This window comes from Leuresthes tenuis, unplaced genomic scaffold (assembly GCF_036924035.1).
Source record: "Leuresthes tenuis unplaced genomic scaffold, fLeuTen1.0.hap1 SCAF_16, whole genome shotgun sequence".
Taxonomy (NCBI): Eukaryota; Metazoa; Chordata; class Actinopteri; order Atheriniformes; family Atherinopsidae; genus Leuresthes; species Leuresthes tenuis.
In genome coordinates, this window is record NW_027325370.1 from 23,910,658 (window position 1) to 23,934,780 (window position 24,123).

At 42.9% G+C, this 24,123-nt stretch overlaps 2 protein-coding genes across 2 annotated transcripts; one reads left to right on the forward strand and one right to left on the reverse strand.

The window, feature by feature from the left end:
• Positions 1-51: 51 nt before the first annotated feature.
• LOC140272150 (uncharacterized) lies at positions 52-12,313 on the reverse strand. Its single transcript, XM_072367500.1, has 9 exons — positions 10,739-12,313; positions 8,549-8,773; positions 7,776-7,934; positions 5,211-5,282; positions 3,972-5,123; positions 3,785-3,889; positions 2,983-3,029; positions 1,730-2,888; positions 52-507 (listed from the first exon to the last, which is right to left on the reverse strand). Exons 1-9 carry the CDS (start codon positions 11,375-11,377, stop codon positions 352-354), a joined length of 3,714 nt encoding a protein of 1,237 aa, XP_072223601.1. The 5' UTR covers positions 11,378-12,313; the 3' UTR covers positions 52-351.
• Positions 12,314-13,228: 915 nt separating this feature from the next.
• On the forward strand, positions 13,229-23,562 carry LOC140271441 (oxysterol-binding protein-related protein 2-like). Its single transcript, XM_072366663.1, has 14 exons — positions 13,229-13,317; positions 13,616-13,744; positions 13,840-13,951; positions 15,588-15,663; positions 16,771-16,905; positions 17,181-17,278; positions 17,376-17,558; positions 18,025-18,132; positions 18,213-18,302; positions 18,388-18,514; positions 18,932-19,051; positions 19,525-19,648; positions 19,774-19,864; positions 21,389-23,562. The coding sequence occupies exons 2-14, from the start codon at positions 13,708-13,710 to the stop codon at positions 21,489-21,491; spliced, it is 1,404 nt and encodes a 467-aa protein (XP_072222764.1). The 5' UTR covers positions 13,229-13,317; positions 13,616-13,707; the 3' UTR covers positions 21,492-23,562.
• The last annotated feature ends 561 nt before the right edge of the window (positions 23,563-24,123 follow it).

Sequence of the window (24,123 nt, forward strand, 5' to 3'; positions counted from 1 at the left end):
AGCCGAGACATACATAGATGTAAAAAAAACAATAATAAGCAAAACTCCAAATTGTGCGTCTGAATAGACTTTTATTGAGTTAAAGAGCGCTAATATTTCCAAAACACCATCAAGATAATACAAAAATGAATCACGAGAAACTGAAATAAAGATTACACTCACCTGTAAAAGTGGATGAGTCATTTGAATTGCACCAAAAGACTTCAATTTACTAACACCTCCCCAAAAACTTCCCCCGTAAAGCTAGATCTACATTTAATGACGACTGTACACAAAGTCAACGAAGTTCATTCTTTGTCTGACTGTTCTCAACATATCACAACGTGTAAAAGCTGCCGTTTCTCTTCCCTTTCAGCCACAGTTGGAGTCTGCAGCCACGCTCACCGGCGGCGAGTATCTGTGGCGGTGGAGTTTGCCCGGAACTGACGTTTGTCTCGTGCTGGTGCGAGACGGACGAGCAAAGCAGAAGGTCAACGTGCTGCTGGAGCTGCAGTCGTAGTTTCCTTCCTGTCAGAGAGAGCAGAGGCACTTATTTCCAGCAGGTGGAGGGAAAGTTATTTTTATTCATCATTATTTTTTATTTTCATGTTTTCATTAATATACTTTATTCAGTCTTATTTGATTGATCCTATTTAGTATCAATTCAGTCTTTTAAATAGCAGAAAAAAAGACAACAACGTCTCCTCCTTCTGATCCAGAGTCAGATTGTCCTGAGTTGTCACTTTGCAACGATACGAAACCCAAACAAGCAGCGCATCCTTACAATTCAAAGCCATTACTAACTAATTTGAAGTTTAGTCCTAAAAATAATCCTTTTGATAACTGGAAAACGACCAAGAATTTTGCACGTTATTTTTCTTTTCAGCCTCACGTCCGGTCGCAGCTGAGATGGGCTCCAGCCCCTGAGTTGGATTGAACAGATGTAGAAAATGAATGGATTTTTCTGTACATTTACCAAACAACTCAGCAATCAGCTTTCAGTGCATCACACGGGCTCGTGTTCAGTTGTAAATCTCACATAATCGTGTTCACTTTAAGGAAATCTAAAAATGTAAAAACTGAACTCTGACACAGTTGTCTTGCTTTGACGACATGCCTCGATCTGCACAGATTCACATCCAGTCCTCAAATAAGAAAAAGAGGGAAAACATGTAATGTGAGAAGTTGTCTGAACACAAGCCAGTCCTTTGCCGTTTTGGAGCAGTTCATCATAAAAGTGCCATGGAGACGGCGGGCTCTCACATTTTGTTTTGTTATAGCAACACAGTTTACTTTGAGATAACCCTTGTTTTAAAAAGGGTCTCTTAACGCACCGTCCTTGTATGTAGACATTAAGAGCCCTGCGCATAACTCTTCTTCGTTTGTTAAGATTTGAAATTTCTTTATTGATTACGTCAGAAAACAAACTGACTCACTTGTGACTGAGAAGTTCCTGTTGATTTATGAGGTTTCCTTAAGTGCTGTTTACTGTCCAGTTTATTTCAGCTACCTTTTCAAGTACACATAGCCAGACTGTTTCCATCCTAGCAGCTGTGGACCCTGAAGATTCATAACATTTGGCCATTTAAGGTAAATTATTTTACTTTTTGGTTTACATGTCTGTGGGTGTGTGTGGGTCTGTAGGGTTGGAGGCCTCTATATTCGTCGCAACAAATGAGCCCCCCTCTCACTCAGATATAAAGAGTTGTAGACATGATGATGTATGATGCCGTGGTTTTCTTTCACTCACCTCTGATGTGATGGTACTCGGACTGTGTCTGACTCTCGGGCTCGGGCTGCTCCCTTTCTCCTCTCTCTGAGCTCGACTGGCTTCCTCCCTCTGCTTCATGAACCTCTGGTTGACGATCCTGGTGACGCTGTCGTTCCTGTGCAGCGAAGCGGCCTGAGGCCTCGCTGGAGCACGTTCAAGGTTCTTCGGGCCGCTCTTCACCTTCTGATCAGATCCCTGTGCTGCTTTGTCTGTCCGGCCGCTCACCCTGCGCAGGAACTCTGTCACCAAGCCACAGCGGTTGGTGGCGGCAGATTTGCTGGGCGGCTTGGCGCTGCTCGTGGAGCTGTTGTTCTGTCCTGCACTTGATCTGGGACTTCTTTGTCGGGCCCACGCGATGCCGGAGTAGTTTTGGTGTGATGGGCTCCACGGAGCTCGATCTCTGGTGGTGGACCCGGCGGAGGAGATGGAGCTCAAACTGGTGGGTGACGGGAGAGAAGAATGCCTGCGGTACAGTCTAGGGGAGGAGGTGGAAAATTTGTGCCTCTCAATTCGACCTGCTATCCCATCCAGAGAGGTGGAGATGTGCTGAGAACGAGCAGAGACCAGGGAGGAGCTCAGGACTCTGGAAGGGCTGCTTTTCGCTGTCCCATCTGTCTGCTGGCTGACGCTCACCATCTGTGGCTTCATGTGGGTCTGAGTACCTGAGCAGGCCACGTCCACCCAGCGGCCCGCAGCTCTGCCCCTCTTCTCCTGTGAACTGCTGTGAACTGTCTGCCTCCAGCCGGCCGTAATTTCCTTCATGTCGTCGCTGAGGTTGGCAGATGAGCCCAGGCAGAGCTGAGAGAAGGAGGTTGGTGGCGTGCACCAAGGAGAAGAGGTGTCCACAGATTCTCTGTCTATGACGGGGCTGTGCCTCATCTGGACCAGCTGGACTCTGCGGGCTGACGGGGGGCTGTAGTAGATGCGGACGGCCGACTTCTCTGGGGCAGTGTGGCTTCTTTTCTGGGACATCTGCTCAAAGTCAAGATCAGGGAAGCTGACCGGCATGATTAGATGGTCCCACGTCTTAATGGGGTCCTCTCGGTCCAGCTGGGAAGCCTCCTGGCTCAGATAGCACCAGTTCTTCTTTCCGGGGCCACGTGGAGAAAACAGCTGACTCGATCCGTTTCCTTTTGAGCTGCAGATTTTGTGGGAAGACCAGGAGGTAAATGAGCTGTAGCATTTATCATTGTCTTTAGTAAATGGGCAAACAATTAGTGGAAAACACTGACCTGTTTTCACAGTATCGTCCATCGCGAAAAACACCACTGAAGGCACACTAAGCCAAGAGAGAAAAAAAAATGTAGTCAAAACAATAGTAACTGACTCACTGATGTTGGAAAAGATAGCTAGTCAGTTGTAAACACTGTAACATGCCTACAATTGATTTAGGTTTAAATCACAGCTGATTAAGGGTCTCTGGCTGATGTGAGGCATCTGAATGTGTTTGTTTCCTTGTTTCTCTCTTTGCTAATCAGTGTATGTAGTGCAGCCAGTAATTAGTAAATGGACTTTGACTGTTTAAAAACTCATAATTCCTTATAACTCCACATTGCTGAAGCTGAAGTACTGCCCCACAAAGCTGCTGGCGTGGCCGTGGAGTCTTTAATTGCAGCAAACTAAATGTTCCTGTGAGAAAAAGAAGGATTACAGTCTGGTCTATGGACTAATGAAGGTAAAAAAACAAATAAAACCCAGGCCTTCCAAAGTCAATTTTGAGTCATACATGATGTGCATTAAAACGTTTCTTCTTTGCATTTGCCCAAGCAGGTGGAAACAATCATACAAAGTGGTGAATTTAGAGGACTGGGTCTGAGCAACACTGAGAATCAGTGGAGTGAATTCATGCGACAGATTTGAACATTTTGGCTGCGGCCCCTACAAGAGATTAGCCCAAATACTCTGGAATGAATTTCTCTCATGATGCCTGTTGAACTTTCAGGACTCATGGCCAGGGACAGAGATCATCTGAAAGGCTTCCCACTGTGTCAGATGACCTCAAACACAGCGGGGGACATAAGTCGGCATCCTTACCTCGACTGCCCCGCCTGCACCGGCCTTGACCTCGCTCTCATCTCGCAGCTCTGCACTGAGGTCGTGCAACAACCCCAGTAGCACGGACAGGGTTTTGTCTCTGCCCTGAGTAAAAAAATTCAAATGTCTTTGAAAAATATGTTTGGCTTTAAAGTTGCAACATTAATTGTAAGATCTTTCACTGTACCTCTTTTCCTTCCAGGTCAGGTCCTTTAACTTTACTCCAGTGATGGAGGATCTGGAGAATCTGCAAAGACAGATGCATTTTCGAATCCCTGCTGCTGTCCATGACATCTCCTTGTCTCGATTGTTTTGCTTCCTGCTTCACCTCTGTAGCGCAGAGGTCCTCTATACACTCCTGTTTAATCTGTGACTCTTTGATGATTTCATGGTTTGTGCAGAGAAAGGAGGAAATGTAGGAATCCCAGGCGTATCTCTCATCATGAACGGAGCTTTGGCATTCATCTTCTCCTCTTAGTAGCATCTCTAGTCTTCCAATAAAGGCCACCAGCATGGCTTCCAAAAGCTCCAATGCCTCATTTAAAGACCCCTGTGCCCTACCATTTGAGTTCAGGTCTGTCGGAGAGATCAAGGCACACGAGGGAGGTGAGCTGTGGCCATTTCTGGGTGCTGTTGTCAGGAGCTGAATGGCTGAAGTCAAAATGCAGGAATGGTCTCTGAGAGCACGAAGAGTCTCGTAGTCTTTGACAGTCATTCTTTTCAGTCCTTTGTCCAGTATTTTGTTGTCATTGCCCTCATGACTGTCTGAAGGGTCCCACTCACCACCTACGGGACCCTCTCGAGTTATGTGGCATGCAGTAATTATCCCGTCAGTCGGCGGCTGGTTGCAGAGCAAAGATCTCTCAGCATCACCTTTTCCTTCGTCTGACTCCTCACTTTGATGCTCCTGGTACATCTTGGGTCCCATTTTCAAACTGCCCTGTTCATCCTTCACTTCCGTGGACACATTTTCATCCAAAACATCTTCCTCCCCCCCTCCTCCTCCTCCTCCTACTCCAACTTTTTCTCTGAGGTCGCTCATTTCTGCTCGCAGCCCGCGGTTCTCAACCTCGAGTTCTACAATGCGCCGGCTCAGGAGCGTGGCCTCCTCCTCCACCAGTTTCAGATGAACTTTGACCTCTGTTTCCCGGGAATGGACAGAGTTTTGTTTGCCTTCAGGTGATTGTGCACCATCTACGTCGCCGTAGGCTCGCTGGTATTTGGCCAGCGCCTCGCGCATGGCCTCACTCTCTGACACCAACTTGGTGAGCTTCGTGCACATTAGAGCTAATTCCTCTTTGGCAAAGTGGAGTTGGCACTTGAGATCGGCGCTGTCATCCTTTTGGCAAACAAACAGCAATGACAACAGTCATAAGCACAAGAGATTTAGAAACACAGCATTTAAAGAAGATGAAATATTTCAAACCTCCATCTGCTGAGAAAGCCTCCTCTCTGCCTTACTGACTGTTGATCTGATGCTTCTCTTCTTCAGAGAGTTCTGAGTAATAAAAACAAGAGTTTAATTAAGTAAGCAATGGATACACGGTCTGATTTAGGAGAAAACAGATCTCACAGGACAGTCTGTCATTCATGAGTCATTTTAAGAGAATCGTATATGGTTCAAGTTACTTTTAGATATGCTGAAAAGAGCTAAATGCTGAATTTTCTCTCCTCTGAGCTCTTCCTCTATCTCTGCTTTACTTGTTATTCTGAGAATGAGTGGAATGTATGCTACTGTCTGGAAGCATTGTCTCCCTCTTTAACACTAAACGGGGTGTGTTAATAATAGAGATCTTTATAGTCAGGCTAATAGATGAAAAACACTGAGGGTTTTCACATCAGTGTCAGTGGGCCTGGAGGCTCTGCAGAAACTGTAGACTGGGAGTTGACGTGATATTACTGACAAATAAGGACAGAAACAAATGCTGCAACCTCTTCAAGAGAAAGACTGCTGGAGTTTGTGTGCCGCGTTAGTCATTTCATCACTGGTCTTCAGTAGAATTGTTATTGTTCTGGTCTCTGCGACCCTACTTTGACCTGACGGTTTCACATTTCCAGTTGACTCCTACAAACCGAGTCACAAACAGTCTCTGAAACGGTCTCCTTCACATCTTTCAGCACTGTGTTTTATGCTCCTAGATTAGATAAGCTAAGTAGATTTCCCTGTTGGGATCAAAGGGACTAGCAGCTGTCTCACATGAGTGGACCAGACTGAGCTCAAGCCAAAGCACAGAATCCTGGATTAAACTGAACATGTTATCAGAGAGTGGAGAATGGTTCTTCCAGGTCGCTGAAGGAGTCATAAGAATAAAAGGTGGACTGGAAGTTCAGTCAGTGTCAGGGAGTGGTGGCCTTTTGATAAAAGCCTGTTCAGTGATGTTTGTAGGTCAGTGTGTTGCCTTTGTGAATACCATAATACGCGCTGATCCAGATTTAGTCAAGCTTAATTCAAGCAGAAAGCGCGTGAGAATCTATTTTTGTAATCTCTTGCACCCTCTCTGCCTTTTTTCTGTCTTCTCAGCCGATGATATCAGCTGTGCCCGCAGTTCAGGACTCGACATACCAGGCTGCTTCACCCAGCCCCGGCACCACGCAGCTGCCGGCCGAGCCCTCCTCTCATATCACTGATCCACACCAGGGTCGTGTGTCGCCTGACATCAGGGTGACACAGGGATGAGAGGGACAGCTGGCTGGACGGGTGCAGCTGTGTTGGGGAATGAGAGGAGGGTGCCGGAGCAGAGGGATGGAGGTTTGTGAAGGTTGTCTGGTGGAAGCTTGTGTTTCCACCAATGTTCAGGCTTTATATCTGGACCCAATACACTAATTTATTAGTTACTTTCCATATATGTGCTGTATACTCTATAATAATCTCCTTTTCAGAAGCCTTAAAAAGCACTAAATTGATCCAATATTACACACATATCAATAAGTATTAAAAGTCTGTGAACTTCGAGGATTAGCAGTTAATTTGAAAATTAGATTACAGTCCGGTCTTGAGAACAACTGCTTCTCAAGAACTAAAGAAGAATTTTAGATTTGACATCTTAAAGAACCAAGAAAAGAAGTCCAGTTGCCTTTTATTCAAGCACTTCATATTACCATGACCGGGATGACTGGGAATCTACACCAACAATAAAGTCAAGTGTTTTCAATCAGTGGGATGACAATGAAGTGTGAGCGGTGGCTTTGCTTTATTCAAAGAACAGCAGTCTATCAAAGTCTGGTCTTGGCAAAACATGTTTGTGGAAGTGTGTCGTGACACAAAGAGATTTCTGGGGACCTCAGAAAAAGATTGATGTTGATGCTCAGTGGGCTGGAAAACCATCTCAGAGTTTGGACTGTGACGGTCCAGATTCAGACAGATTGCGTACAGATGGAGGATATTCAAGACCCTTTTCTCTCTCCATAGATGTGGTCCAGATGTAATTGTCCGTGAGATCAGAAAAAAAAAAAAAATATGGAAAAACTTGCGAGCAATTAGGGGCCTCTCTCACATTGGCTGATGTTAATGTGTGCAAGGTAGGGCCGCCGTGAGACAGGCTTTGTAGTCGGATAAGACTAAACAGAACAAAAAATGTCTAAAGATGACAAAAGTTAATGTTTTTGGAATGGGTAGGTAAAAATTCTGACCGTAATCCATTAGATAGGTTTAGGAAGAGGTTCATGTGAGGAAACTCTCAAACATCCCAGAGCTGAAGCTGCTAAGAAGGAATGGGTTTAAATTCCTCTGAACTGATGTGCAGGACTGATCATCAGTTACTGGAAACATTCAACTGCAGTTATTGCTGCAAATGGAGGTCACATCAGATACAGAAAGCAAAGATTTATAATATTGGATATTTATAATATTTAAACAACTGACAGAATGTAATATTTTTGTCTTAACTGCTTAGTTGACCTCTTTTTATTCAATTCAAAGGAACTGCATTGTGATGTAACAATCATTTGAAGTAACGATCAGCTGATGGAGACCTAAATGTAAAATCCTCACCTCTCTGGCTTTTTCCACCTCAGTCTGTAAGACCTGCTTGGCCACTTCCAGCTTCTGTGTCTTCTCGCGCAGTGCCTCGTTTTCCCACTCCAGCTGGGAATTCTTCTTCTGCACCGCCTCCAGCTCGGTGTACAGGCGGAGGGACACGTTCTTTGCAACCTGCATGCAGTGCAAAAAGCTGGTTCCACTCATCAATGTTATTTTTTTGAGTGAGTGGAACGCGTTCTCTGCAGCAGCTGGGTTTGGCTGGTGCTTACAGACTTTACAAGGAAATTCTTGTGACAGGAATTTACCATACGAGTGCGTGGAAATGGGCAAGAGTGAGGCTGTCAGGAATCCGACACCACACACACCCTGCCCAGATTCAGAGAAACTCAGCCTGGCTGCCAACGTTCAACAGTGACTGGACCACCATGTTTCTGATAAAGATTACCCTTTTCTGTCTTTTTGTAGTCATGATGAACAACTCACCACATAAGTACACAACAGTATGACCAAAAATATAAACAGGATGCATGATGAAGACATTTCAGTGTAATGACATGTTTGTGGTACCAGCAAACAGCAGGGAGTACTTTAAACAGACGTTAATCAGGGTACAGTCAACTGATTACAGTGCTCCATTGCGTATGAGCAAGACGATAACTATTTCATGCTCTGAAGTGAGAGTAGGTTTGCGGTGCTGCACCAACTGTTTGCTCGCATGTCTGCAACGGGAATAGATGTGATTCATTCAGAAGCAAAAGGAAATGTGACTGGTTTTTTTTCCTGACCTTGATGTCGTGCTCCAGGCTCCTGACTAGCTCACCGTCCACCTGCCCAGTCTGAGCCACTCGGATGCTGCGGCGCTCGGCCTTGCGGAGGCGGTACTGCAGGATGCGACACGTCTTGTTGGCCTGCTCCAGCTGCAGCCGTAGCTCCTGCAGCTGGTACACCTCCTCCTCCTGGAACATGTCACGCATTTCCAGCATCTCACAACGAAGCTCCTCCACCTCATCCTGCAGCGACAACACCACAAGTGCAAATATTAAATCCAAGACAGGAGGGCTTTTGCTGGGAATATATCTGGTTTGTATCATTTATGCACCAGTGACTACATTATTTACTTGAAACTGAAGCTGCAAATATAAAGAAATTAAAATTGAATGCAGGTACAACAAACCACCTCAGAGTTACTTCTGGATGGTTCTATTTTGAAAATTTACTTCAGTGTGGTGTGGGTTAACTCCAAAATGTCCTCTGTTAACTCTAATGCATCCCACAGACATATACTTCAGTTAAAACCATTCTCAGTCATTAGGGTTCAAATTAATATTTTATTCAGTATTTTCTTGGTCTCTGTTTATGTCCCTTGCAGCACCAGTCATGTGAGAAAGAATGTACTCTCAGTTTTATGTATCGAGATATCTGGTTCTTACTAGGTCTTGAAAAGAGCTAAATACAATTTCAGATGAACAGCAAAATCAGAAACATCATTTGACATAAACTAAGCCAAAATTCAGAAGCAGTGTGTGAAAAACTAAGGTCACCCTTCCTGCTTAGATAGGGATTATGGGATTAGGTAGCAGCCAGGAGCTGACAATCAAATGCACTTGATTAACTTATCATTGGCAGGTGTGAGATTGTGCCAGTTTTCTGGTCACGAGCATTCAGATGAGTCTTAATACTAAGAGAAGCAATTGTTGCTGCCCGTCAATCTGGGAGGGGTTATAAGGCAATTCCCAAACTATTTGGAGTCCAGCATTCTACAGCCGGAAAGATTATTCACACGTGGAAAGCATTCAAAATAGTCGACAATCTTCCCATAAGTCGACGTCCCAGCAAGTTTGCCTTTCACAAGGATTCTGGAACAATGGCCTTTGGACAAACTTTGGTCAAAATGCACAGCACCACATCTGGAGAAAACCAAACACAGCATATCAGCACAAACAGCCCATACAAACTATCAAGCATGGTGGTGGAGGGCTGATGATTTGGTCTTGTTTTGCAGTCGAACGACCTGGGCACCTTGCAGTCATTGAGCCCACCATGAACTCCTCTGTATACCAAAGTATTCTAGAGTCAAATGTGAGGCCATCAGCTGAAGCTTGGCTGAAATTGGGTCATGCAACAGGACAATGATCCCAAACACAGAAGCAAATCTACAACAGAATGTCTGAAAAAGAACAGAATTAATGTGATGCAATGACCCAGTTAAGACCTTAACTTGACTGAAATACAAAGTTGGGAACTTCAGAGTGCTGTGAGGATTGGGCCAAAATTCCCACTACAAAGATGTGAGACTCATAACTTCAAACGAAAAATAATGACTTCAAATTATTGTCAATAAAAGTCGTGTTAATCACACTCTGATTCTACATTTTGCCTTAGTTTGACACATATGCCACGTTGCCCTTCATCTGAGGTTTTGTACTTCATTTTAACACCTGGTAAGGACCAGAATACTTTGATTGTATTACATATCTAAATTATTATTTCCAATTCATATCATTCCCAACAACGTGATCCTAACTAAAAAAAAAAGCTCGAACAAACAAAACAAACCCACCCACCAACTGAAGGACACAGGTAGTCTCATTAGGTGATTGTGAAAGTTCATCATCTAATCATCGGCTCAGTCTAGTGTGTGCACTGACAGTAAGCTATGAGGAAGAGGTTAATTCATTCAACTGCCTTTTACTCTTTTGATAAACACTTTCCAACGGGAAATGTTTCTGACAAAAATGTATGTCACTCGTGACTTCTGATTCTTGCATGAGAGCGTCTCCTTCGAAACTAATAGACTGACATGGCCTAAGCACCAGCGGAAAATCGACTCTAGAGTGGAGTCAAAGGACTCACATGGTCTGAGAGATGTCATACGTAAGCAACAAAAATTTAGCAATTCAAACGCATTCCACACGGATATCATGCAAATCGAATTAAAATTAAAAACTGGATAAATTCAATTAGAGTAAACTTACTTTCAGATATTCGTTCTCTGACCTCAAATCCTCCACTTCCCTGGCAAGATCATCGGTTGTCTCCCCCATCATGAAATCCATAAATGGCCCCGCGGAATTGAACGAACGGAGGCCTCCTGCGGCAGCATCCGGCTGGAGCGCGCAGGTATCTGTCGCTGCTTTTACGCACGGTTTTCCGTCGCCTGTCCCCTCGCCGTCCGGTCTCACATAAGCTCTGCCGTCTATCCAGCTTATCTCGTTAACGCTGCTCGGTGAGTCGCGCTTGTTGCCCTCCGAGGCGCAGTCGGATATTTCTGAGCTGCTGTCCGAGGAGGACAGTTTCCCAGACAGACAGCCGGAGTCTTTGCTCAGGTCCTCTGAGGCGTTGCTGGCATCCGACAGCTTCCTCTGCATGCCGGGGCTCCTCTGGCACTCAGCGTTCACACTCAAGGACTCTTTCTCCTCTCGCTTTGCAGATGGTTTCACGTCCACAGCAGACTCCCACTGATCTGACTGTGCGTCCTTAAAAGCGGACACACTTTGGGCATCTTTGGAGGACGGATCCTTCTTCTTTTTCCGAACCGAAACCTGCTGGTGCGTCTTGGGTTGCTTCTGGCTGCGGAGCGCACTCTTTGCGCTCTTATCACCGTCTTTATTCATTTTTTTCTTCTTTCGGTTCACTTTTCAAATAGGACTTTGACTTTCTAATTAAATATGAGTAAAATATTTGCACACTTAATTAGGTCCGCAGTTCAGAGCTGTTTGCGGAGGTCCGGCTGACTGCTCTGCATCTTGAGAACTAAAACTTTTCCTCAGCGCAGAGACAGAAATCAGAGTCACATAGGCAGCTGACTTCCGGTTACCGTGTCCAAAATAAGACCCTCTCGCATGTTAAATATCATGCACTATTCTACAACTGAAATTATGTGTAAACGTGTCCAATTGTGTGACTTAAACTAAAAGAACACTGCAAACGACATATGACTTATCAACAAGTCCTTCAAATGTATATTTCCCCCCAATTTGAAGTCCCAAATCAACCCAATTATCTCACATTCACCATTCTCCGTACACATTCTCCGTCATACATGTGGGGCAGAGACAAGAAGAAAAAAAAGAAACGTACAAAAGAACAAAAAAAATGTTCAACACTCAATGATTATTTTGTTGCTTGATTCTAATTTAAACTTGATAACAACGGGAAACGATATGTTATTAAAGACAGATGTATATGCTTAACATTATCACTGATTAAATATCATGTATCAGCCTTGTTGTGTAAATCAGGGAAGCTTTGTGATTCTTATCACGTGACATCCAAACCTTATAGAAAAGAGTTTGTTTTTTTAAACTTTTCTTAGAACATGAAATAATTGCTCTGGAGCTCGGATGTCCCACATCAACTGATCACACATGTAAAGCTGCCACCGTGTGGATTTGATCGTGGCTTCTCCAGGGAAGTCGGGTTTTTTCCCCTCTCTTTAACATTGATCAGCGATAAATCCAGATTACCTGTCAAAGACTTTACAATCACATCAGATTAACAGACTGAATCAGTTACTCGGAGTGTCGAACATATACGCAGACTTTATTCAAACCTGGATCCTTTCTCTCCATGGCCATCATACCACACCGCGTCATGAGCCTTAAACCACTCTGCACACTCATTGGACGCGAAAGGAGGCGTTGTGGGCACGCAGGGGCGCGTGTGATTGCTCAGTTTGCTGTCCATCAGACATCCATCCCAGAAAAAAAAGCCAAGAACCAGCTCACAAAGACACCAGGGGGGGTGTTGAGGAGCACGCAGCTCTCGTAAAGGCACACAGAGGGTGGTACATGGGCTGTTAATGCCTACTCATTAAAACAGTCATTGGTGGTTGTCAAACCTGTAATAACCATTAAATAAACCCCCCACCTCTCCATCTAATTTTATAACATCATAATATAATCTTATTTTATGCACTTGTGAGGAAGAGGAAAACACACGGTGATTTATATAAGGCTGCACACGCACACAAGTTTTTTTTTACGGGACATATGATTCATTGATCCAAATTAAATGGGAACTCTATTAGAAAGTCATTTCATGTGGAAGTGTGGGCTATATATCCAACAGCTGACTCACGAATCACTTCATGTTTTACACTAAACAAATTAATCCATTTATAGAATGTGATATGTAATATATTATCGGTCTTAAATTAACTTAAATATATTCTAGAATTTCTAAATGATTATATGCACCATTTGGTGTTTGATTTCATTAAATTGGAATTGACCTATAATAGGCTAAAGTTCATAGTAAATGACAATGGACCGTTAATTTCCAATAATACCCCTCAGACATGAGGAGTCACGCCCATCCAGCCTGAGGTGGAGTCATGTGTTGCCTTTTTAATGTCACATTATAGGATGTGTGTTGAAAATAGCTCAACATCTGCTCCTTGCCTTCCATTTCTAGGCCTCTCCTGGCTGCGATCTGGTTGGCTGACGAGCTTGTCAGTCACGGTGTCCTTACCGCCCACTTCCGCCAGGCTTCAGAGACACTGCACTTTTCGATTGTTTATGTTACTTGAGGCTACTTTGACTTTAACTCACAGGTACACTTAATTTAGTTGTGTGTTAAGGTTTGTGTCAGTGTCCGTGTGGTTCTGCCAGTGACTGTGCTGATGTCATTAGCTCATCACTGCTCCAGCTGACGTTTTAACTAACAGCAGCAGCGATGCTAACGGCTAGCTAGCCACTCAGAGAGCTAGCTGATAGCTGAGGGTCTCTGAGGAGCAGAACGACTGACAGCGAGCTGTTGTTGTTTTGGTCATAACATACTCTGGATAGTGTTTGGCTTTACTGGGCAGAGGCAGTTCTCCGGCGTAGTGTAACGAGCTCTCCGTGTTGCAGGTGGTGTGTTTGTCTGTTTGGGATGCGTGGAGACGGGTCCGACATTGGAAACATGACTGTTGAGTAACGTTAAGTTACTTTCTCTGCTCAGTATGAACAGCGAGGAGGAATTTTTCGACGCAGAGACAGGTGAGCCTGGCAGACAAAGGCCTCACATATTTGCCTCTTGTACCCGAGTGGATAAGTGGAAACATTTTGACTCGGCCTTCTCTCATTCCGATCAGGGTTGGAGTCTGATGATTCCTGTGAGGTCAGTTTCAAAGATGCCCTGGTGTTTGACAGCAAGCAGGTGACTGATGGCAGCGCCACACAGGAGAACGGAGTGTGGGAGCGCAGGTGAGGCATAAAGCACAAGTGTGATCCTGATGAATATCACTTGAACTTTTAATTCTACACAGGCATGTTTTTATTGTATGTATATCATTTTCACTTGATATGTGTTTGTGACAAGGGCTGGGATCTAAAGTTGCCTTTTAGTAAATGTGTTCTCAGATATTATTCCAGAGAACTGAACCAAATATTACATTAAAGTGACACCGAAAAACAAGAAAGTTTAAAATGCTTTCACATGGGTGTGGCACATTTTGAAATATTGCCGTCCTGAGATGTCACCGGCAGATTGTCATATTTTTTTTGATGCAAATAGTGAACAGGATAGTAAAACAAAAATAAAAATGGCAAATTCGAGACAGTGCAAGGAAGGAAGGGAGGGATGGATGAGCGAGTTGGGTCCTTTCAAATTGATTAGGGACTGAAAATCATCTCCCAAACCTGATTCCAGTTTCTGAAGAAGGCTGTGATCTTTGTAGGTGTTTTAACTCATTAACCCAGAGAAATGTGTGGACTTCTCCCAGCTCACACACCTACAAATGATCTGGAGTGAGCAGAGTGAACAGGAGGCAGGACCTGATGCAGAAAGTGCGCTGCAGGAATGACAGCATTTTGTTTACCGCATATTAAGGATGGTTGGATGAGGCTCCTCACTGAGCCACAGTTCTGACTGTTTCTCTGTTCGTGGTAACTCTGTATGCACCTGAAATATTAACACACGAGGAAAGAGCACTCCACATTTGGACAGCAGCAGCCGTTATTAGCATGCACACTGACTTTTATAGATAATTACCTGCTAGCAAACTTACACAGAGGGGAAAATACTTTGCAAGGTGTGTCTGGTGCAGACATTTTCTTACATTTCTCTCTGGAGGGCTGCCGTGCAGGAGTGAAAACGGCCTCTTACCAGCCACAAAAGCAGCAGAGATACCCGAGTGATAAAGCCCCGCCATCCTCAACCGATTTCTTTCTGAAAAGAGAGATTTATAGCGAGAGAAGACAGCATCCTTCTCTCAACAGTGAACAAATGGAGAAACTCTCAAGTGGTTGAAGTTGATAAAAAGAAGAGTGGCTGGATTTATTCACTTAGTAGTTTTTTTAAAAAGACATTTAAGATTCGTTAACTGCATTTGTTCAGTGCATTCAGTGTAGCTGTGCATGCCGGGCACAGTGTGTGCTCTGCGAATGCATGTGTGCGTGTCCATGGATTTGTTTTGGTAAGTTTTCTGAAGCTTTCATCATGCATGCACTCACAAGCTTTAGCTGTGGACTAAAAGCAATGTAAAGCATATGGAGATACTGCGGGTGTAGCGAGTCAGCTTTGTCAAACATTCTGATCAAACATTTTCTGATTCTGTAACAGTCTGAATTTTGATTGAATTGAATTATGTAATACTTTACTAATCCCAAAAATGGAAAATTCTTTTTCCAGGTGAAAGAATCAAATTGGTTAATATCAATATTATAGTAAAATGATAGTAAAAGAGTTATTGCTGTGGGCAGGGATGACCTCCTGTAACGTCCTTCATTGTGGCGGAGGTGAAGAAGCCTCTGTCTGAACACACTTTGTTGTTTGATTGCTCATTTATGTGCAGCTTTAAGAAAAGCCTTTTTAATCTCATCTGATCCCATTGTGTCCCAGGAAAAGCCTGCCCGCTGAAATGATCTCCAGGAATAATTTTAGTGTGTGGAGTATACTGAAGAAATGTATCGGCATGGTGAGTCCTGCTTGCTTCCTCACGAATGTGTGAGAGTATGGTGCCTCCCATTTCACAGTTGATGCTCTTCAGCCCCATTTTCCAAAAAAGCTGCGACGCTGTGTAAAAAGTATTTTTGAATTTGAAAAAAAAAATAACACATTCAAAGCTGTAGGACAACAAAACAAACAAAACCTGGAAAAGTGATGGAATGCTAGATGAATGGTGGAGATGGGGAGGAGGTTCGCCCGCCTGAAACACTGCATGAGCAAATGTTTCTTGTGTTTTAAGAAGGATGTTTCTCCATGTAAAATTGTGAAGCATTTGGGGATTTCATGATTTGCAGGACTTGATATCATTAAAACAAAGACAACGCTTTACACAGAGCATCAGGATTGAATGGCCACGATCTTCAGGCCCACTCCTCTAAAACCATGATTGGAATCAAGAACACTCTTGGAATCTTTAGTCAGTTAACACAACCTGATCGATTGGTTGCCGCAATCAAATTGTAGCATTAAAATGGACCGTTTTCTGTTTCGAACCGTGATGACACGGGTAACTCGTGGATCTGTAAATACGCAACACAACTGATGCCGAGCGGTAGGTGCATGTTTTGAAGCATTATGTGCCGCCACGGAGACAAGCTTTTTCAGCTCTTTTTGGGAACGTTTTGCTTATTTCAGCAAGAAAATTTGCAACACTCGGCTGTAAAAGTGTGTTACACTGACCCGAGTGCAGTCCAGATATGCCAGCCATTTTTACATCTTTTACAGCGTTATGAAACAAAAGATGCAACAAAGGAGGAATCCTGGAATCTTTCAATAAGCACAAATAAGAAAACCTTTTACTTTCAAAACTCTTTTTAGTTCACTTACAGAGTGTTGTTGAAAGTCTGTCCCGTGTTTTTAAAAATGTGATTAAATTCAAAGAGCACATTGTTATGTTTAAGAGAAAATTATGTCACTTTATAGATTGTCTTGATATTGTTAACAGTTACCAAATAAGGTGTATGTTGCTTCCCTTTTCTCTCTAACATTAAGTGCTATGATGTGTGGGTTGTACAAAGCCATTTGTTTTCTCATTATTCAGGATTAAAATGTCAGTTCTTCTGTTGTGGTGTTGCAGGAGCTGTCCAAAATAGCGATGCCGGTTGTGTTTAACGAGCCGCTGAGCTTTCTCCAGAGAATCTCGGAGTACATGGAACACACTCACCTCATCCACAAAGCTTGCAGCATGTCTGACTCCATAGAACGCATGCAGGTAGAGATGATGCATGGATGCAGAGTCACCATTTTTAAATCTCTTTTTTTTTATTTGGCTCTAGAAAGAAATTCTCTCTGCGTGTGCAAGGTTTGTTCTAATTTCTACCCAAACATTTGTAGAAACAAGCAAAAATAACTTTTTATCATCAAGTGAGACCAAGGAAAGCCTCAGATCCCCACAATTAAGAAGGTGTGATGGAATATTTGGTGTTTTTGCTTGCGGGGACAAAATAAAAGACACTACTCTGATTAAATGTTTTGCCTCTGTCACAGGTTGTTGCTGCGTTCGCCGTTTCCGCTGTAGCATCTCAATGGGAAAGAACTGGAAAGCCTTTTAATCCTTTACTAGGGGAGACGTATGAACTCACAAGGTACTGAGAAGAGACGTGTGCTTTGGTGACAAAATTTGTTTTTCTAGTCTAGATTTTTTTAAATGTTTGTTTTTCTCCCCCCACCACCACCACCAAGAGAGCATGAGGGATACAGATTGATCTCAGAGCAGGTGAGCCACCACCCCCCGATCAGTGCCTTCCACGCCCAGTCTCTGAAGCAGGAGTTTGAGTTTCATGGCTCCATCTACCCAAAACTTAAGTTCTGGGGCAAAAGTGTGGAGGCAGAGCCTAAAGGCACCATGACGCTGGAGTTATTAAAGTGAGTGTTTAGCCCCCTTTTCCTTGCTGCTTTGTACTGTACTAAACTTGTGTTCTTGCACGTTTGTGACATCAAACACGGCAGACCAGAAATAAGAAAAAAAAAACACATGGTCAAACTAAACTCAATGTCAGGTGGAGTCAGTCTCCTTTTTTTCTTGCTTTTATAAAGTTAGCACATTAGTTTTGTATAAAAAAAGTGGTTCATCCAGAAACGTGGGTTTGTGCACTCACTTTACTTCGTAGCTTACGGTTAGCTTAGCATAAAGAACACAATAACCCCTGCTGATTGTGTATGTTACACTGTTTTTGTTGTGATTCAACATATTAGTGTCAATTAGTGCATCAGAGGTGGAGCTTGCATATGCAGGCCACGTATTTTTATACAAACATGAGAATTACACGATTAATCGTGCATTTCCCGTCATATCAGACTGTTCCTTGAAGACACTGTGATTTTGTCACAGACACAAAGAAGCGTACACGTGGACAAATCCAATGTGCTGCGTGCATAACATCATCTTGGGAAAACTCTGGATTGAACAGTATGGAACGGTGGAGATCGTCAACCACAGGTATGATGATTGATCCTTCACAGAAACCCGAAAGCTGTTTTGACGAGTCATTATTGAGTACTCATAGCATTTCCTTTTAGCACGGGAGACAAGTGCATTTTGAACTTTAAACCATGTGGGATGTTTGGAAAGGACCTACACAAAGTGGAGGGACATATCCAAGACAAAAGGTGAGAGTTCCAACACAACAGCACTGTCAAGACAAGCGACGATGGTTGATTTTTCTCTGAGCTGAATTCCATGTGGTTGAAGCAGTAAGAAGAAGCGGCAAGTGATCTACGGGAAGTGGACAGAATGCATGTACGGCATCGACCCCAAGCTTTACGAAGGGTACAAGAAGGCGGACAAGAAGGCGGGAGGCGACTCGAAGAAGCTGAAACAGGTGGGAGACGTTTCGGGGGCTTCCGCTGTGACTCGCATGTGATCTTCCGCTTGTCTTCAACATGTTTTACATGTGACTGAAACTCTTCTCTCAAATGGTATCTTTTCCCTTCACAATAACATGCAGTGGCATTAGTAACAGGTAAGGTAAAAGTGTATTTGATATCTGTAGTGTGCTACTGCTGTTGTCTAGTTATGTTCAGAGTGTAGTGTATGATTAGATCATTGCCAGCACTAATCCATGATGTCTTGCAATGACATGCAATGTTGCTTGAGAAACGTGTTGAACTTGTGGTAACTGTAGTTCTGTGAATCACCTGTTTGCACTGGACTGCGTGTACAGTTAGCTTGAGTTCATTCCACGTGTGGTGGAGTTATTTATCTGGATGTGTGTCTGTTTGTGTGTGTGTGTGTGTAGGAGCATAGCTGTGAAGGGGAGGAGACTGATGAGATGCCCGAAGTTCAAGAGACCGTGACTGTGATTCCAGGAAGTGCCTTATTGTGGAGGATAACGCCACGGCCCGCTCACTCAGCACAGGTGAGTGTCTCGGGGGGGGGGGGGTTCACAAACTATTTGATCCACTTTGTTAAAAAGTACGTAGATTACTGTTAGTATCGCTGTATTTTAACAACTCAAAGGGCTTCGCTCAGCTTTAAGGGCACAGTACTTTCAATTTCTAGAAAAGCAATTTTAAGCAATCTTTTGAAAAACTGGCTTGTAACAAGTAAAGAATAACAACTGGTGTGCACGAGGAGAGAGTTCTTCATAAGAAATAACTGTCATAGCTGGGAACATCTGGAATATTACACCGCATGGCCAAAAAAAATCCCCAAAAAGGATGTCGTGTACCCAAATGATTACAGCGACTGAGAAATGTAGAATCTGCATGTGCTGCTACAGTAGGGGTAGCAAAGCATCATCCACTTTTGAATCTCGGCATTTCTCGAACAAATCGCTTCACAATCAAAACATTTTAATTTCTCCTGTATCTTGTGCTGCTCTCTTTATAGATGTATAACTTCACCAGCTTTGCCGTGACACTAAACGAGCTGGAGCCCGGCATGGAGAGACTGCTGGCGCCGACGGACTGCCGGCTGAGGCCTGACATCAGAGCCATGGAGAACGGTGACATAGGTAACACCAGGCTCACGTAAACATTAGAGAAGGGTTTTTTTATCATCAAGATCCCTCACTTGGTCCTCCAAAGGCTAATTCACATATTTGTGCTGAGATTTGTTTCGTTTTTTTTTTTTTTTTAGATTTAGCGAGTGCAGAGAAAGAGCGCTTAGAGGAAAAACAGAGAGCTGCACGGAGGGAACGCTCCCAGGGCGAGGAGGACTGGTCCACCAGGCAAGTGTTTGTTGTCTGTAAATGTATCCATAAAATTGTTCCCTTGAACATTTTTTTTACTGTAGAAAGATACTATCCCTCTGGCAGCAGAGTGCAGTCTGCTGCATTTTACAGATCTGACTCTGTGGCTGTCAGTAATGAATGACAATGACGTTCAGTCAGTGGTCGAAAGTAGCTATTATACAGGAAGTAAACCAGAGTGTTGCCAGAGATGCTTAATGGCAGCTACAGAATGCAGTTTACAAAGCACTAATGGTGCAAAGTGATAAATACTTCCTAAGTGAAGTGTTGGAAGTGTTTCGAACATTGTGTGGATGGATCAAAGTTTTAATTATTAAATACTGAAATCCACATGTATCTAAGTAACATTTGGCTCATATGTTTACTGCAGTTTTTACGTTGCGTTGCCAGATCTCACCACTGCTGAGAGACAGAAAGGCCTCAGACAAAGGGAATTTTCTCCTGAGATGTTTGTGTAATGCTAATCGGAATGTTCAGAAGGTCTTCAGAAGGTCATTGCGTCTTGGTTAAACAGAGTCCTGTATTTCGCTCAGAAACTGTGGCGATCCGTCAGAGTCTGTGTTTGCACTTCCCCTTGGACTTATTGGACTCAGGACCTCCTGCTGGTCTCGTGCCATTCAGGGAAAACCTTGTGACAGTTCTCTGTATAATGGCAAATTGTTCATTTTTACCCTTGGGTTTATGTATCAATTAAGCAAGAAAATCATCCTGCTAAGTCAAGCTGACTGGCTGCCTGTTCTAGCTTCATGTTTTCAGACCTATAAGGTCATAAATTCTCATCTGACTATTTTCTGGAAAACTAAAATGCATATTTAACAAAATTTCAAACACATTTCTCACCTAATTCTCGTAATATTTCTATAAAACAGCAACAATAGTCTGTTGCTCATGACATTTCGAGGAAGGCTTACGTACAGCATACAGCTCTGGGGATTCCAACCCAACATGAGCCAATGCTTGTTGAACTTAACCACGCAGGTCAGGGACTCACTGTGGGGGCACACGTCCCTCTCATCATTGTTGTTGTCCCCCGCAAAATAAGATAAATATATACAATACCAGTCAAAAGCTGGGAAACACGGGTCCATTCATTTTATATGAGTAGGCGTGTCCAAACTTACTAGTACACTAGATGATGCCACTGTCACATTGAACCCAGTTCGAAGAACTACAGTCCCCCAGATGGCCACTAGGGGCTGCTTCCAGAAGTGAAGTTTTTGCTTAGACTCAGATCAGATTGAACTGCTTTGATAGGCCTCCTGCATCTACAGAGTTGCATATGTAGTCATAGGTGCAGCTGCCTTACTGTGAGGTGATGGAGAGAACAACATGTAGTCTTGTAAAATATATATTATAGAAATGCAAGTAAAATGTCTGATAGGGCCTTTTAAATTCCTTCATTTCAACTTTAACTGAAAGCCTCTTGGATCATAATGTTAAAGTGTCTATAATGTTTATTGCTGCCTTGGTGGAGCATGTCTAGTAACCATCATCTCTCTTCAGGTGGTTCCAGCTCGGAACAAACCCTCATACAGGAGCTGAGGATTGGCTTTACACAGGTGGATACTTTGACCGGAGTTACACTGACTATCCCAACATTTATTGACACAGGAGACGCTGAGTGTATCTGATAGGATCCACTTTTTATTTCTCAGCATCTCAGATTTGTGACTTTGCGATGGCCAGATGCTTGCTGGTACTGTCTGTGTTAGAATCAGTGGAAATTGAAATCTGTTTATCAGATTATCTGCAACTGACTGTGAACATACTCTGCAGGAGAAGTGTAATATAAAGGGGAACTTTAGAGGTTACTGATTGTAAATGTTGACTCCACACGTCTCTTCCGTTAATAACCCTGAACATGTATGTCACCCATTGTTTGAAGGTTTTTAACTGTGATCTCTGGGGTGGTGAACAAGCTGCTGCCGGACACAAAAGGATATATATATATTCAGTTTTAGTTCAGGTGCTCATTATCTCAAATGTTATCTTACCTGTAGGCTCACCACACACTTCTGTCTAGTTGCATTCAAATATCAGGGGTTATTTAAACACATACTTTTATATAACCAACTTGGAAATTAGATGTTTACTTTATTTAGCACTAAACATCTCTAGAATGTTACAAGTGTTTCTGTGAATAGAGACTCGAACGTAGAAATGGAAGCTGCTTAGAATCATGTTTACTGCCACAGTAAGCAAATATTGTCGGTACATTATATTGTTGTCTGCTGTAATATAGATGATGTGTATAACAGCTGGTGCATGCATGCTCACCAAGATGTTAACTTACACAAGTTGAAGCCATAAAAACCTTTTCTGCACCTGCACTGAGTATAGAAGCATCCATGTACTCTGAAATAATGGATCCAGAGAGGATTGGTTACAGGTGATCTGACACTGTGGTCGCCTTCCCAGCGCCTTCATCTCTAAACTCTGAAACTACTGACTGCACAAAGCGGATTTCTGTATAACAGACGGGGAAATCTGCACAGGTTTCAGGAATGTAATAGTCAAATTTGAACTATTCAGAGCATTAATATTGTATAAAAACCATTTAAAAGAAAACGTACATCAAACTTCAACCTTTATTCCTTTTTCACTTCTTTTTGGGGCTTTCAGGCCTGAAAACGTAGACGATAATGTTGAAATGGACTTTAATAGTAGGTTTTGAGCTAAAGTTTGAGACATTAACATTTTAGGAATTTGGTGCCATTAAATGTATGCCAAATTACCTATTAGGGAGTTCTTTTTTCAGTGTGCTCATGAATTATATGTATAAATGTCTCTCATACATATAACTTTTTTTTTTTTTTTTTTAAAGTCATTTTCTGGCAAGTTCTGCATTCAAGCATTAGAGATGAGGAAAGGCATCCTCTGGAAATAAAAGTCAAAAGCATGTGTCGTGTGTCTCTTCACATTTGACTGGACAGAGTCAGTGAAGTTTGATTTAAACTGTGGCTCCTGAAGGTGGCCAGGCACCCCACACCTTAAAAGCTCTGCTTTGCTGAGAAAGCTGGGTCAGACCGACTCCTCAATGCCACCTCTCTTCATATAAGAAGCAGTGACTCTTGCTGATATGAAAGTTTCCCGTTTGAGAGTAATTTTGAAGTCAGAGCCTTGTCTTCAGGCAAAGCATGTGAGATGGGATGCTGTTGGCATCACAAAAACCTATGCAAACTTATCCATACAGTCGGCCCTCTTTAAATGTGAAAAATCCAACTCCCTGTTCTTCTTTAGTAGGAGCCAGTGTGCTTCAGGCACTCCAGAGGCAGCAGTTTAGTGTCGTGCGCTGATGATGTAACGCTTCATTTGTAGTAACTGCAACAGCTGTTGGATCGCTTTAGTTGCGTCTTTGTTTCCAAACACTAAAAACTGCACATTTGATCGCTCACAGTCCTATGCACATATATGTACCGTGAAATCTGCCTGCAGCTGTTGCTCCCTTTTCCCTGAATTCAAAGCACTTTGTGAAACTTGCAGCCGCTCAGAGGTGCAGGTTCAATCTGAGGCTTCTTTTCATGTCTTTACCCCGTGTGTCTTTGTGAAGCGTCCATTTGAAAATGTTTACATTGTATGTTTGTTGATCTCTTTTTTTTTTCCCCTCATCATACTGTTACCCATACATAACCATATGCATACAAAGCATATTTAAAAATAAATTATGGACTTCAGAATGACTCTGTCGTTGTATTGAAAAATGACTTGGGGAAACTAATGTGTGTGTTGTGGTTGTTTATGTGCCAGTTCCTAAATCAACCTGAGGGGTCTTATACTCTTAAACTGCTTTTTCTCCATGAAATACTGGATTTTATTTCTAAATATTCTCTAATCTTTACTTGTTTCCTGGGAAAAACAGGACACCTTTATTAGGTGTCTCCAAATTCCATTAAAACAATCTTACAAGGATTAAAAAGACAGCTTGTAGCAACCAGAGGTCACTGGTTATATTAGCATAGAGTCTGTCCAGTTAGTATTTACTGTATTTAAAATAACACTATGAAAAGTGGGCCTTAAAATTAGTTTTGACTAGTGATTTGTTGTAATCTAATAAATCAGTTAATTCTAAAAATGTGCATCCTCCACAGAAGTGATCATACATAACACAAGCTGTAAATAAGTTAATTTTATGAAAGCCATAAAAAAAGCCTTCAGTTACAGAGACAACTTGCTATTGTAAGTTTGCTTAATGCTAACGCATAAAGAGGATACGAAAACTGAAATAAGCCGCAAAGGTG

Excerpts from the sequence above, each read along its gene's own strand:
- LOC140272150 (XM_072367500.1), bottom strand. The coding sequence starts at position 11,377 with ATGAATAAAGACGGTGATAAGAGCGCAAAGAGTGCGCTCCGCAGCCAG. Across the intron at positions 3,890-3,971 it reads CTGACCTGGAAGGAAAAGAG|GGCAGAGACAAAACCCTGTC; the intron begins GTACAGTGAAAG and ends TTTTTTACTCAG. Across the intron at positions 508-1,729 it reads CGAGTACCATCACATCAGAG|GAAGGAAACTACGACTGCAG; the intron begins GTGAGTGAAAGA and ends TCTCTCTGACAG.
- LOC140271441 (XM_072366663.1), top strand. The coding sequence starts at position 13,708 with ATGAACAGCGAGGAGGAATTTTTCGACGCAGAGACAG. Across the intron at positions 13,745-13,839 it reads ATTTTTCGACGCAGAGACAG|GGTTGGAGTCTGATGATTCC; the intron begins GTGAGCCTGGCA and ends CATTCCGATCAG. Across the intron at positions 15,664-16,770 it reads TGAAGAAATGTATCGGCATG|GAGCTGTCCAAAATAGCGAT; the intron begins GTGAGTCCTGCT and ends GTGGTGTTGCAG.